This window comes from Grammomys surdaster, unplaced genomic scaffold, assembly GCF_004785775.1.
Source record: "Grammomys surdaster isolate TR1022 unplaced genomic scaffold, NIH_TR_1.0 125947, whole genome shotgun sequence".
Classification (NCBI taxonomy): domain Eukaryota; kingdom Metazoa; phylum Chordata; class Mammalia; order Rodentia; family Muridae; genus Grammomys; species Grammomys surdaster.
Window position 1 is genome coordinate 2343731 of NW_021620769.1, and position 15807 is coordinate 2359537.

Sequence of the window (15807 nt, forward strand, 5' to 3'; positions counted from 1 at the left end):
ACTATATAGGGTAAATGTCAACATATCACCCTGGTCACTCAGCAGCCAGTAAATAAAACAAACATGTCTTTGTCCCTCTCAGTTGTTGCAATTGTTGACCTCTTAGATTATCTCCTTATTTTCCCTCTCAAATTATTTTATTACAGAAATATGCCTTCAGCGAAGCAGAAGCATTTAAGATAAAGCCTACACAACTGGAACAAAATAAAGAAATATAAAAGGCCAACCTTTATTCCACTTTGAACAAGTTTGTGAATGTCCAAGTAAGGCTCCTTGAACAGCTCTCCTTCTGGGGTCAGAATCTTCACATAGCCTTCCTTCTCTAGAATGAAGAGCCGGTGGGAGCCATCTCCGCTGTGCACAGCACCCACAGGCTGTCGCAGCCCACTCATGACCTCCTGGACACAGAAGCAGTTGTGTTTGTGTTTTCTAAACAAACCGGAGAAAACCAGTCAGTCCTCCTTCTGATGGAGGGGCAAAAAGATGCATTCAGTATCACCAAGGTTTACTTCTTCAAAGAACCAATGGTTTTGGAAATCAGGAAGGACTGTTAATGATTCATTTTGCTAAGTCATATCACCTTTTCAGTGGAAAATAACAAGATATCATTTTCTCAGAAAGTACAAGTGAGAATCCAAATGGTTTATTCTGAAATGTCATTAGCTCATTAGCTCATCTTTCAGTGACTACAATTAAAATTTGCTTTTGCTCACAATAATGAACCTTTATGAGAAGGCATTTAAGGAGAATGTTCTAAGATCTATTTATAAAGAAAAACTGATTTGCTAATAATAATTGTGCTGAATATTTCCATGGTGCCATAAAGCTAACAACAATCATAAAATCCAAGTTGAATACTGTGCCCATAAATTCCCATGAGTCACAGAGAAGCCAAGCTCATAACATAGGATTAGGAGCCTAAGTATTAAATGCATTTAAGCTATAATTTTAGGGGAGCAAACTGCTATGAAGGAAAATGACCTTAATGCATGTGGAACCCATGGCTCCTAAGCATAAACATACACAGGCATGTTGCTGTCAAAACCACAGATTTGTTACTTTTTTTCTTTAAGAGTAAAGAACATTGAGAGAGAGAGAGAGAGAGAGAGAGAGAGAGAGAGAGAGAGAGAGAGAAAGGATTGAATTGTATGGACCTGTTGATCTCCACTTTCTCATAGTCTTCCATCTGGTCCAAGTAGTTAGATGCTGGTCCTCTGACTTGCTTTCTTGGGAAGTCTGGAAAGCATAATCCAGCATCTTTTCTTGCATAGTAAAAGCAAAATTCATCAGCAGTTGTTTGTAGAAGACCTTTAAACAGACAGGTAGGAAGATTCATTAAGGACTGTGAAATCTAGCAAAACCAGCTCATTTGAAAGATGGGGCATATGGCCAGAGATGATTTTTAGAGGCTGTACGAATAATCCCAGAGACACCCAGACTACAGCAATATAAAAGGAAAAAGCACAGAGAGGGAGGGAGATGCTCTTTTCTTCTTTAAACACATTTAAGAGTTCCAGTAAAAGTATAATTTATGCTGAGTACTTTTAAAAGATTTATATATCCATCCATATGATGTGTGTGTTCCTTCATGACTTTATACTCACAATGTATGAGGAGGCTAAAAGGGTATCAGGTCCTCCTGGAAGTAGAGTTACACAAGTGGTAAGTGATGTTTACCACTGAGCCATCTTATCTAGGCCCTGTTCTGCCTACTTGAAAGGATATATGAAAGGCATGTTATAAAAACCCAAGGTAGATTTTACTGGATTTTTTTTTAATCTTAAAAGTTCTTGTGTTGATTCTCCTCAAGCTGTGTCTCTGATCCCAGCTTATATCTGTGAGCTGACCTCATTGCTAATTAGGCTAATTTTTCTACAATACTAAATACCTTCCTAAAAAGAACACCTAACAAGTAGTCTTTTGTTTGCTAGTTCTCTTAATGCAATGCATTCGTATGGAGATAACAAGAATCTCCATATTAAACTAGTGACCCACTGTGCAGTCTTTAAGTAAGGAACTGATGCTAAGAGTAAGCCTCTTATTTCAAGTATTTTGAAGACCTTTTTCTTGCATGGTTTCCCCTAAGGGCCAATAATAATATGCATTTGAGTGATCTCTTCTATCTTCTTAAGAAGAAAACTGACACCCCCTGAACTAAAACATGATAGATTATATGATAGATTTATTAAGCAAGGGGTAAAATGTTTTTTCGTTTATATCATATTAAAATTGTTGGTGTGTGTGCATGCATGTGAACACAGAACTAAGTGTAGAGGTCAGAAGCCAACATCTGGTGTTTTCCTCAACTGTCCCATTCCTTAGTCTCTGAGGCAAGGTCTCTCATTACCTGTGAAACTCCTGGATTCCATGATACTGGCCTCCCAGAGAGCCCTGAGGAGCCGCCTGTCTCAGTCTCCACATCACTGGGGCTGCAGTTCACTCCTCTGTGCTCAGCTTTTTACATGCATACTGGGGATTGATCTCAGGTCTTTACTGGCTGAGTCATTCCCACCCCCCACCCCCCACCCCTGCCTCCCCCCTACCCCAACCAGGCTTGCAAGAATTTTTATAAGTACATTTCTCCTTTTATATGAAATTAAAAGCTTTAGGCCAGAGGGAAAATATAGAAAATTTTGATCTTGGTTTTATTGTGCTTGTCCATAAGATTGCATCTGTATTCTGAAGATTTGTGCTTTCCAAGTATGTTTCTATCAGGGTCTAGGTTAAGCTTGTAAGTGCTGGAGTGCTTGCCCAGCAACTCAAAGCCTAGGCTTGATGTTAACACTGCAAACAAACAAACAATAAAAAAAAAATCACACAAAATCTCTTCTTGATCTGTTTTTATCAGAGTCAGGTCAAGCAATCACAATCGTCCTTAGTTATCCAGAAAAAATGCCTCTCACCCCTCTCTTTATTATAGTGAAGTTCTGCTTTTTACATTACAAATTAGAGTTTTCACTTTGCCTGCTAGTTTTGGGATAAAAGCATCAGGTAACTTAGTCGGAGTTTAAAAATTATATAACAAATTCAAGAGTTTTACAAGAGTTTCTAAGAACAAGATTTGGGGCTTAGCCAAGTGAGGCTTATTGATAGAGTTTGCAAGATACTGAAAGCTCTCTTCCAGTGAGCTTGACCTGCGTCAGCCCAAACCTCAGAACAAACCAACCTTGGGGTGAAAGTGTCCCATGTGATAAAGCATGGGAAACATTTTGACCTCACTTTTGGGTGAAATGTATTACCCTTAAATTGCTGACAGAGTCTCTTCAAGAGCAATTTCTGTTTGGGCTGTTGAGAAATATCTCAAGTTGGGGAAGGCCAGGAAAAATGTGTGCCCTCAAGGATATGTGCACACAGGTATGCAGGGTACTATGTGTGCCCTCAGGGATGCAGGGGATGGGAAAGGAGGCGTGGAAGCCAGAAGATGTTCCTTAGTAGAGGCAGTGAGGAGGTTTTCTTCCTTTGAAAATCTGGTATCATCAGATACAGAAAGGAACGGAGAATCTATTCATCTTTGGGAATTGTCTGTAAAACATAACTTTCTCCTCTTATTCTTCAGTGGCTAAGCACCGAATTGAAACCTAAAGATATTAAAACCAAGTCTATTTGAGTAAATATAAGAAAATAAAAATTCAATTTTTAAAAGCAATTGGTGTATCTACAAACTAGTACCATTTTGAGAGGAAATTAATGAATGAAAGACACTATGGCTGTTTTCACTTTTAAGAGTGGTACCCACTGGGGATAAATATTAGGAAATGGGAATAATTTTCTAATAGAATATATTAACGTTAAGAGAGAAAGTATCTTTATAAACTTGTGTATTTAGATGTCCTGATTCTTTTGACCAAGCTCATACCTTTGGTTGTAAGAATTCACAGGAGAGCCTTTTACTGAAAGTATGTGTGTAGTTCAGCCTGTTTCACCACACTATGGCCAGGTCTACAAATGCAGAGATACTTAGAGTATTCTTTTAGTTGTATTAGTTAAACCTTTGGTTATTAATCAAGTATTCAGACTTCATAGCCATTTTCCAAGATGGTGACTCCAGCCCTCTGTCTCACACAGCACCCTATAAAAATACTGGCCTGGGAAATACTCTCCAGAGTGTATTATCTTTTCCAGTTTATTTCTCACTATGTGTTTTAGAGAAGTTATCTTTTATCTCTATGTTCATCCATTATGATACTAGAAGGAGGAGGAGCCAATGAAGCCCTGGGAGGAAGGGGAGGAGCTGCTGAGGCCCTGGAGGATGGCTTTCAATGTGTCCATCCTGTACCTCTAGCCTTTCTCCCTGGGACTAATAAGACACATGTGTTAAGTATCTGATGGAATCAGAACTGAGGAAACTAATGGACTCAAACCCTTGACCTTGGCCTCATTAGCCACAGGATTAAACCAATTGAACTAACTGGGTGCAGACCTTTCACACGGCTGGAACTGACTGCTGGGACATGCCTGTCTAGAAGTGATAAAAATCACTACGGTAAAGGGACAAAGAATAAAGCAATACCAATGGGTGTCTCTATGTGCCTTTCTCAGAGTGTGCTACACCAGCTTTATTGAACGCAAAATATCCTTTCGGCTCATTCAGGCCAACGAAAAGACCCATGAGGTAAGCAATTTTGGCACTGGAGAAATTTTAGGAAATTACCTTTCTCAGTGAGTCCACAAGTGGAGAACATTTTGGTTGACTAGAGTAATAAACAATTTTACTGCTTTTGAATCTCTTTTCTACATTTTAGGAAGTAAGTAGATCCTGATTTTATTTATCAGATTTTTTTTTTTTAACGAAGCACATTCCTCAGGTTTTTTTGTTTTTTGTTTTTTCCTCTTCAGGGTTTTGATTTGTAGAAAGAAGAGGCACTGGTAGGAGCAGCTGTGATACTGTGATCAAGTTTCCTATAAAATGAAATCTCAACGTAGCTGTTTCCCATGGCTTTGGACTTCTGAGAGGAGTAAACCAGAGAGTCGACTTAAGGTGAAATGATTACAAAGTTGTCGTTGTAATCGTTTCTAAAGCTCCAGTGTGCTAGAAGTAGAGACACACTTCTGTGCCAGGGGCAGGGACTGGTGGGAAGACTTGCACTTCGTTCATCGCACCTTAGGAAATGGTACCCTACCTGCCAGGACTCGGGCTGGCTAATAAATCAATGACCATAAACGCCGCAAAGAGTGTGTGCTGTTACGGCTCACTTCGGGGACAAGTATTTAAAAGTATTATCAGCATGTGACCTGAGACAAGGCTGTCCCTTCAGCTTGCTGTAAGGTCTCCTTGGGTCTCTAAGGCAGCACTCTGCCGCTCTCCACCTCTGGAGTGGAGCTTTCATGTGGTTATCTTTCAAGGCAGCCTGGGTGGCCGCGAAGAGCACTTGACATCTTGATGCACTTCAGCAGTTTTACATATACACAAACTTTGTAGAAAAATAAATTTGTCATTCGTCACCACATACCCTCATCTGGGAAGTGACGCACTTGCAGTTCAGGCCCAGGCGGTTTGTTGAGCTCTCTTTCGGTGCTCTTATAGACTTGTTTTGTTACTGTCCACGCTAAAATAGCTTCGACTGTGTAAAGACCACCACGGGGGAGGCTGTGGATCTAGCATGCTGTCTAGCATGCTGTGTTTGTTGTGAAGTGATAAAGTTAAATGAAGATGCCAAGCGCTGGTATCAGTTTCAGCTAATGGTTGCAAAGGCAGGAAGTCTGCTGCAACCCCCCAGGCTTTCGAATCTGTTATCACTTCTCTGTGGGCCTTGGAGGCTACTGTGAGCAATTCCACTTTTCGTTGAGGAATGCGATAAAGGGGTGGGGGACAGCTAGTTTAAGAAAAGTCAGAAACATGCTACAGTTTATAAAAACAATATTTTTCTCATTCAAATGGGGTTAGGTACGTGTCATGCTACGGGCAAAGAGCAAGCAAACCGAAAGTGTTTATTATTTATGAGAGTTCTGTCAATTTCTTTCTATATGTTTGTGGGTCTGAAAAGTACTAAGATGTGTATAGCAATTTCAAAGAATCATCTGAGTCACAACCTACTGCACTTAGGCTTGCTTACCTTTCTTAAATACCATTTAGTTTTATAAATGGTTCACTGGAGTGATTTACGTGTGAACTTGTACTAAGAACCTGTCTTGTTAAATTATGTTCTTCCTCCATGTTATTTCTTTAATTAAAATGACAACTGCATAATTTATAAATGTGTGTGCGCCTGTGTGCAGTGTATGTGTGTGCGCATGCATGCGTCAGTGTACCAGCTAGCAGTTAGTGTTGGCTATCTTCCTCAATCCCTTTCCATCTCACTGAATCCTATAGACACCGACTCTCAAGCAAGCTCCCAGGATCTGCCTGTGTCTGCGAATCCAGCCCCAGGTTACACATGCACATGATTATGTCTGCCCCCCACCCCCCATGGATGCTGAGGATCTGAACTCGGGCCCTCATGCTTTTGTGGTAGGTACTTTGCCGGCTGAGCTGCCCTTCACCCCAGGTTATAAACATTTAATGATGTCCGTGTTAATTCTATGTTTATTAGAGTCTGGAATGTGATGGTGACCAGGTGTCCTGTGACACCCTGTGCAGAAGAGCTTCACAGCAATTCTGTTGTTTCCTCATTGTACAGCATTGACTAAGCAGGAGTGTTCTCTTGGGGCTCAGTTTCTGTGTCCAGACGACAGAACTTCAGCGTTCTACCCACTGCATGGTTTCTAAGGTGTGAATTAGTCACTGTATGTAAAGTGCTTGGTTAGCTGTCACTTTGGGGAATTCCTACTCACACTTAACCTAAAGAAATATCTATAAAGCCAATGGGTGCTCTCTTATCCCACGTCGGCTACGTATTAGAAGCAGAGACCTTCCTACTCATGCTGGTAGGTAAAAGAAGTTTCCAACAAGAAATGTCTGTCGATACAGGGGATATAATTCAGAGTGTAAAAATGAAAAGACAGCAAGGTTTTACTGATAATAAACCTGCCTATATAAAGTTATGTTGATAATCCAATGTGTAAAAAGTTTACCACCTGTCTTAGGATCTTAACGAGAAACTTAAGCCATAAGAACAAAGTTAGTGTTCTGTTTGTCAGCTCAAACTCTAGTCCTCTTTTCCACAGCAATAAACAGTAAGAGTTTGGAAAAGGTAGTTATGAAGTAAAATAAGGAGGAAAAGCACAATTTACAACTCTTGTAAACAAACCTTGAAGGACAGGGATCTTAGAAGGATTCTGGGCAGTATTTTAACTTATGTATGTTTGGTTATTTATTTATTTATTTAATTTAATTTTAATTTTGTGTTGTGTTTTGTTTTTTTACCTGGAATATGGCCCCGACAAGTATAAAAGAATTCTTTGCAGTAGTCCTTGCAGAGGAGTGGAAGTGCTAGGTCTCCATCCAGGACGTCTCTTTCAGGTGAGGAGAACAGGCTCTGGGAATGAGGAGAGCACGGAGCACATTTGATCTCCTCCAGTAGCCTGCCACATTCTGTGTTGTTGGCGGTAGAAAAGATCTGAAAGTCACAAATCAGAAGTGAACTTTGTTAGTCATGCGAGAAGTGAGCTCTGTCAGGTTTTCTTCTCCCCACCCCAATCATGTGAGCACAGAAGTCTAATTCAGAGCAAAAGAATGAGTATGTCACATTATGTAGTTTCTCAGAAGGACACACGTTATCTCTGAGGCCAGGGTGAGGAGACAAAGGTCAGAGGAGGACACACAGAAGCTCTTCTTGTCACTGCAAATTCAAATGTGTGAATCTGTCCTTCTGCTGTTAAAATTGAGACGTTTATAGACTGTTGAATGTTTGATCCACTTCCTCTGACCCAGAGCATATATTGAATTGTATTTACCTTAAAAATTGGATACCTTTATCTAACTTTATCTAAAGTGTAATTTAAAGACATGGCTTATTTGTGTCATGAGTAAAAAGTATATTTAATTCTTAAAGCTCCTAATATGATTTCAAAACTGTGCTTAAATAACATTTTGGTAAACTTCTACTTATTTCTAATCTACAGACTGTACTGGGCACTGCCTTTCATGTTCTATAAAAATACCCCCAAACTGAACGAAATAGGTGTAAGTCCCATTTTTAACATTCATTATATCTTAGCCAGGAAAAACTTTCTAGCTAGCTCCTTAGACGTTTTATATGCATGAACACATACAGAGCTTAATGAACACACTTTTGTGTAGTGAGTAATGAATTTTAATGGAAAAGAATACTTTTATCACTATTCACACAATGATATGTCCTTTATACCAGTCAGACCAAATCGAAGGACTTGAAGATTCCTTGAGTTAATAGCTTCTAGGTGGAATGGATCTTAGCTTCAGAGTTCACTTGGAAACTGATCTGAGGAATCCTTCAGTAAGTATAGGGGACAGTACCAGCATACCCGAGAAATAAAACTGCTACCTAAATCAAGCATTAAGTCCCCTATGTGCACACTGCAACATGACGGAGCATGTGTTTATTTTATAGTGTTTTCATGTAGACTTCTCCTTGAGTATTTCTCTGGCATAATGCATTAAAATTAAAAGTCTGAAACTTTGGAAAAGTGTTTAGCTCTCTAAAGCAAGTATTTCTTTTGCAAGTTAAGCTAATTTGAGTAAATAATCTAGCCAACTTTTTCTGGATTACAATACCACAAGGTCCTTAGCCAGAGTTTTTCTGGATTACAATACCACAAGGGTCTTAAGAAGAAAACCTATACCTAAAGGACAACCTGATCTAAAATCAAACCTCTCTGGGTATTCCAGAGTCTAAAGAGGCTACTCTAGTTCAGAAAAAAAATCATGTGTATATTATAACTACTTAGAGTATTCAAAAGTTGCTAATCATAATTGCATTTACATTTTAATTTTTGTCAGTTTGCTTAAGTGACAATTGACTAAAATTATCCAAGTTTTCTAAAATAAAAACATACACCAGAGATTTAGAATTTGCATTCCAAGAATGTTTTTAATGTTTTTTATTGTCCAGCCTGGAGACCTCACAAGATCTATTCAATATGCATAGTGTACAGCATGATTCTGTTGGTTTCTCATATAGCAGTTCTTCAAGAACTAAACAACTACAGGGAGCTGAAGCCACCTCTTCTGCTCCCTGAAAACTGGGCTGTAATTACCTTTGCTTTTATGGAGACTATTTGTGCTGCCTTTTTTTTTTTTAAATAGCTGACACAGAATGATCCCACGTACTCTCCCAGCTGCTCTTCAGGAAGAGCTTGCTTTTAGTGCCTAAAGAATTTTGTCTTTTACAATTTTTTGGAATGTGTCCTGCCCACAAGATCCCTCATCAAAAGTCTCACAAATAGGGTTCAATAAATTATCTGAAATCAAGTAGAATATTATTCTTGTTAAGGTTTGACGCTGTTCTGGCCAGCAGGATGGTAACATTTTACTCTGTGTGAGGTCTGCAGTATAAACACCTATTTGAAGATAGATAGAGCCATCATTCTGGCTTTGGTTTCAATGAACCAATAGTCTTACTGAAGTCAATTAAACTGACTCAGTCTAAGCAACAACACTGGTTTAGACAGATGGGTACTGGTGTACTTTGCACAGAGAGAGGCAGAGCTACCCTCTCTTTTCTTCCTTTCTCTCCTTCAACGTGTCTATGTCAGACATACAGGTTCTTAACTTTATGCCTGACATTGCCCTGAACCTTAAGAAGAAATTTAGATTAATTTCTTGTTTCAATTTTTAAAAAGCCAAATACAAAGTCATCAAGTTATAGTAGTTTAGCTAAAAATATTTTGGATTCGTGTAAAGCTTGCAAACATGATTACAGCCAGCCTAGGAAGAGCCAAGGCTGTGGCTGACTAATCTGTAACACTGGCAGTTCATCCTTTAATCTTTAGCCAGGGGAAAGTGAAATCTACGCAAGAAAGGTAAGATAAGTGCTGGACTGCAGAGAGCCCAAGGCTGTAGCTTATCGGCAGAGAAATAGGTGCCAGAGACCCCTTTATATTTCTCTCTATTTATCAAACAACTAAACAAAGAGGTAAAGAGGAACCCACGTGGGTTCCAGGAAAGGATAAAAGGAGAAAAACATGACAGTATATTAAGATGTCGCTTTAAGATCACTTGGTGCACAGAAAAGCAATTTCTAAAAAATCATATGCCTACAAGACTGTCCAGCTGTTGGGCAGAACACACGCGCCTCTGGACTATAGTGCTGGATTATGTCATTAAAGAGTTCAGTTTCAATTTTAGTCTAATATGTAAATAGATCATTGTACTAAGGCAGCTGTTAAAGGGACCCTGGGATGAGTTATTTGTTTAGTTGGATGTGTTCAACAATAGCCTTTGTCCCTGCAAGAGCCAGAGCAAACAAATGATTGTAAAAGGGCACACTTGAAAACAATTACTTTTCACCCATTCCTTGACAGCTTAGGCTGTGAAACCACCAAGGCAGAGGAGGGGGGGGGAGAGGGAAAGGGAAAGGGAGAGGGCGAGGGAGAGGGGAGCTGTTCCTCTGTGACTACAAGTTAAGTTTAAGAACTGGAGTATTTTGATAGGGTGTAGATTCAACTTGGCTAATGAGAATTAGATCCTTTTAGCATGTTGTATTTAGGGTATGCAACAATTTTGCTAAGACAACATATCCTACTAAATTTTGGCATCTCTTATGTGTTATCATAGTTAACATATAACATTATGTTATATTACATAACATTATTAAAACTGACAAGGAACTCAAACATAAGAACACAGTAATAAAGTTTGAGAAACTGAGCTAAATGTTAGTTCACTAAGGGAAGCTTGTTAGCCTATCAACTGGCTCTAACTGCTTAACTGAGCATGCTCAATCTTCTGAGTAGTTTTTCATTATCTATTTGTCTTAGAAATTTTTTCCCTCAGGAAACTCTGCATAGTACTTCTCTTGAAAAGTTGATGAAACATAAAAATCTTTTCTGGGAGTATTTTTCTTTTGTAAACAACAACAAATGGCGCATTCAAATAGCCCCCGTCTCTCTTGTACATGCATTTATAAAATGAAACCCTAACATACATTATAATCTGGGAAGGCTTATGGGGGAAAGGAAACACTAATGTTTATTATAAAATAACATGTTTTACAAACTATTAAAATGTGAGAACGTAGGTCACGAATCCACGGGCATGGCTGCACCAAATCTCTGCCGTGAACAATTTGAGTATTGTTTATAAACCACTTGCAATAGAGCAGCACAGGCTGATGGACTCTACTTGGTTTGCACGTTTTCCAAACAAATCTGGTGGAGTCTGGTGGAGATTGGAAGGGCTTAGGCAGGAATATGCACAGCTAACACACCAGACCTTGCCTAAATAATTATTTTCCTTAAGTTTTCTTCTAACGTATCTTTCCTTGAGGATTATCTTCCCCAGTCTGATCTCTTGCTCCTTCTCCTCACTATAGAATAAAGTTTGCATTCCACATGTTTCTGGAAGAGGTCAGCACTGCAGGGGGCTCTGGATCCTCCTTACACAGGCAGTGTATACTACACCCAGGGACACTTCATGGCGAGTAAATATTTCTACACCTTTCTCTGAGTCTCTCCCTTGGGGATGGGGGTGGGGACTCCTGGAGAAGCCTTTAAGATGCTCAGGACTGAGCTGCTTCTGTGGCTTCATTCAATTAGGAGGCTGGACATTGTTGTGAATAAAGTGCTGGACTATCTTTTCTCATCTCAGACTACTGCTGCATATGGTAAGAATAAAGACCGAGCTTCAGCTGAAACCTGCACAAGACAGCTCTCACTCATCTGGGAATAGCGCGGGCTGGACAAACGTTCCCTCAAAAGGCATGGACATTTGGACGGAGCTGGCAACTGGAAGAGAATGATGTTCTCTAGTTTCAGCCATTAGTGAACCAACTAACAAACACAATGGTGGTGTTGTTATTCCCTGGCCATAAGCAACAGGGCGCTGTGTGTGGGCAGCAGTTTAGTGGGGAGGAGGATAAGCCGACCCCTTTTTGTCCTATTGATTTTTTTTCTATTTGCATGACTTGAGCAAATTAAATGATGCAATATGGCTTTTTGTTACAAAACAAAGTGAGAGGTACCACCCAGACACATATGTTGATTCGCAGGAGCTGTTTACATGATAATAGGGTGAAATCTACCGTGAACTGAGCATAAAAATTAGATTCAGCCCGGGCATTTTTTTTTAAATGCCTGGCCAGCAAGAGTGGAGCACAAGTTTTCCGAGTGTCTCTCAGACCTTGACAACTGCAGGGTTGTAACAGAGGAATCCTTAATTAAACCTAAAATGGGCAAAGAGGGGGGGCAGAGACACCTGATTGTTTATCTCTGCGTGCAGTGATTGTTAATGACAGGATCCCACAGACAGCACGCAGCACAGCATCCCATGTTAAAAAAAAATCTGATGCAGAATCAAGACCAACGACCTCTTGCACTTGGGGCAGACACTTCTTGGATAAGCTAATCAACGCATGACAAGTTCATATATCGTCACTCATAAATGTGAGTTTCTAGACAAGATCCTCCTAGACAACGTAGTACCAGTGAAAACCTGGGTCCATGATACAAGACGGAGAAACCACTGACTAAGAAGATCCAGCAAAATCTCTGAGTTCTTAACGTTCCAAGAGTTCCCTTCTGACTTAACCATAGTCATGCAAGCTAGACCCTTCAGATTGGGTTTAAGATCTTAAACCAACAGTACCTGGATAGCCTTTATAATTCAATCCGCTTGCTAGTTAGAGCACGTGGAGAAAACTGAACAAATCTTTTTTACCCCAGAAAAATAAACCGGAAACCACAGCCACCCTAATTTACAGTTCCACCTCACCAAGTTCTCCATTTGATCCAAAATACACTGTTAATCTCGATTCTTTTGAAATATTTACTCAGCCCAGGACGCGGGCACCACAGAAACGTTTCTCTCTATAGATAGGCAAGTTTGACCAGCATCCCCACAACCGACTCCAGTGTAGGAAGAGCTATCTGCATACTGCTGAGAGCACACACCCAGAACATTTAATCACCTTAGAAAAGTTATCAGAGCTACCCGAATAAGTTTGGACTGTCTTGCCGTTATTCTCATCTCAGCAAGCTACATGTACGAGGCTGGGGACTGCCTACCTTGTTCTCCAGACTCCCCAATCCAGGGCTGTCACTCTGCAGGCAGCAGGATACTCGTGGGTAGAAGCCACCACACAGGATCTCTCCTCCACTCAGCAGCTCCAGCTGGGACATCATCCGCCTGTCCCTTCTTTTCAGGCGCTTTGGGGGGTTCCCATTCAGGCACCTTCTCCTCCTCGCTCCGCTCCCTTCGCTCCTTTCCCCAAACTTGGCATCTCCTTCAAAGAAGCCCAGAGCCACGGCCAGCAGTAGCAGCTTAAAGGAGAGCATCTTCAACATCGTCTGCCCGGAGCAGCAGGGGCAGGATGCAGGAGGATGGGGTGGGGGAAAAGGCCACTGCCCAGCAGGGGCACTAGGGCGCAGCTCCAGGAGAGTGCTGCGGGGCGGCGGGACGCTCTCGGGGGCAGAGGGAGGTGACTGGGGAAGAAAGACTTAGAGCTATGCAACTTTGTCTTAGGGCAGCCGGAGCAACAAGATAAAGTGCAGATGACACTTGTCCGCAGCCTTGCCAGCGTCTGTTGGGTTAGGGGCTTTCCACAGCGGTTGGGAAGTGGGAGGAGAAGGAGTTGGAAGAGGAGGAGGAAGGAGAGGAGAAGACAGTCATAGAACTTCGCTCGTCCGCTGAATGGGAGTTGTTTAGGTGAGACAGTAGCAGGAGCCGAAAGGGCGGCGGTGGCGGCAGCGGGCCGGGCGGAGGCAGGGCCGGCGCTGGGCTCCCGAGGATGCTGAGGTCTCCTCTGGCGGCTGCAGCTTCTCACACAGCCTCTCATGTTTCGCTCCCTCTTTTCTTCTTCTTTTTAACTAGCGCGCGGGGAGGTGCTGCCACCGCGCGCCCCTTGACGTCACCGCCGCTCGCGCGCCCCCTCCCGGGATGGGGGAGAGGGGAGGGGGTGGCCCGGGAGCTAGGCCTAGGGTGGCCTCTTGCTGCGACCGGGCGGGGACGGACGAGTTCGGAGGAGGGGAGTACGGAGGAGCCCTTCGAGCCAGCCTCCGGGGCTCAGAACCTGGAACGCCTCCGTGCCGGGGTGGGGGTGGCCTGGCCGCGATGCCCAGCCTGGGACGAAAGTACGTTACTGCCACTCAGGGGGATGGGACTGAGGCTCCCAGAAAAGGTGAGAAGGGAGGAATCCTTGCCTGGCTTCGCGCACCAGGTTTGGTTCCCTCAGCCCCGGGAGAGATGGACTCAGTAGGCTGGGAACTTGTCGGTACCTTTCCCTCTCTGGCAGGCATGGACAAACGCTGCTGGTCTTCAGTGATCCTGGAGATTAAGAGAGGAAAGAGAACCCAGATGCTGAGTTTTTGGGTAGGCTGAGGTGGTTTGCTGACTTTTGAAAAGGGCCACCCACAAGTCCTCATTGAAGTTCTTGGAGCTACTGCAGTGGGCACAGAGACACGTGGGCTTAGTAGGGTTGGGTATTCCAGAGAGGGCTGAACCTGAGCCCTTCTCCAGGCAGATATGGGCTTAGGCAAGATGGCCTAAAGAGGCCATCTGTAAATCCAGACTAAGTCGTCTGGGAGACACCTGTAGATATCCCAAGCTGGCTGTTCTGTGTGCATTTATAAAGTACATGCATGCACACACCCCATGTGCACAAACTTACAAATATAGAAGAAGAAGAATTTAGTCTCCTATGTGAAGTGTAGAAACAGAAGCCCCACATAATTGTATATGTACAAATAAATTTACCTTTTCCCAACTGAATAAGTTCTGCTTAGAGCATTTCTAGAAAGATCTCAAGAGCTATGATTTCACATTTACTGAAGCCCTGAGGCACTGGGACAAGCCTCCCAGGAGCTGCACACAAAATGTGTAATGTGCTTCTTCTTTTTTCTCTTTTTCTTTTTCTTTTGTCTATTTGGGAACTTAACAGGGAAGCTGATTTCCTGGTAGATGGCTTTTGGTGAGGGGATAAGGCTGTTTTTCCCATTTTGGCAATAGAAGAATGTTCACCATATTTGGAAACAGATTTCACCAAGCTCCAGTGAATGCTGGTGGAGGTTGAAGAAGCTGGTTAGCTAACAGCTTTAAAGTGCTATCAGAAGCTAGGTGAGCTTGTCCCTGGATTCTGAATTACATTTTATGTGTGAAGTTAGAGTTTCTAAAGCAAGTGAAGTGACCTGTTAGAATAAACCTAAAGCCTACAGAGATGGTTGGCCTAGCCCCCAGCTTAAGCAAATACCCCAAGACTGCCGTGTACTACTGTGTACATGTTACTGTGAAAACTACTCTGGCTCCCATGTCTAGCATTCATCCTGCTTGGCAGTCTTTGGATATCAAGGATTTTAAGACTTTCGTAGTTCTTGATATGGGTTCCATCAAGATCAAGCCGCTGGCATAATTCCATGTAATTTGGATTCCAGAACCTGTCTACATGTATGTAAGGCTTTATTCCTAAACTTTAGTTTAATGTCTTTTCCTAAAATGAAGATCCTTCTAAAATGTTCAGTTGTTCAAGCTCCCACTCCTAAGTGATAAGTTCATGTTAATACTGTTGGGTCAGGCCCTCTTGGGCTGTGCATTTCCAGACCAAGCCCACCTGAAGTAAAATAATACTAGGTTTTACAAAATTACACTTCTGTTATAAGGTACAGTCCTAAATGCCAAGTGGCAGAACATTTATAGATGATCTAAAGGAGACAAACTTATTTCCTTCTTTTCTTCTTGGGACAAAGTCTTGGGTATCTTTAAGGATGACCTTGGACTACTGATGCTTCAGCATTCACATG

The 15807-nt window shown here is 41.9% G+C and overlaps 1 protein-coding gene across 1 annotated transcript in view; it reads right to left on the reverse strand.

Moving 5' to 3' along the window:
* Window positions 1–13359, reverse strand: part of Hhip (hedgehog interacting protein) — an 83278-nt gene extending 69919 nt beyond the window's left edge. The window contains exons 1-4 of the mRNA XM_028753412.1: window positions 13081–13359; window positions 7304–7496; window positions 1155–1308; window positions 228–429 (exon numbers count right to left, since the gene is read on the reverse strand). Of these exons, the coding sequence (XP_028609245.1) occupies window positions 228–429; window positions 1155–1308; window positions 7304–7496; window positions 13081–13359 (828 nt within the window). The remainder of the gene's footprint in view (window positions 1–227; window positions 430–1154; window positions 1309–7303; window positions 7497–13080) is intronic.
* Window positions 13360–15807: the final 2448 nt, after the last annotated feature.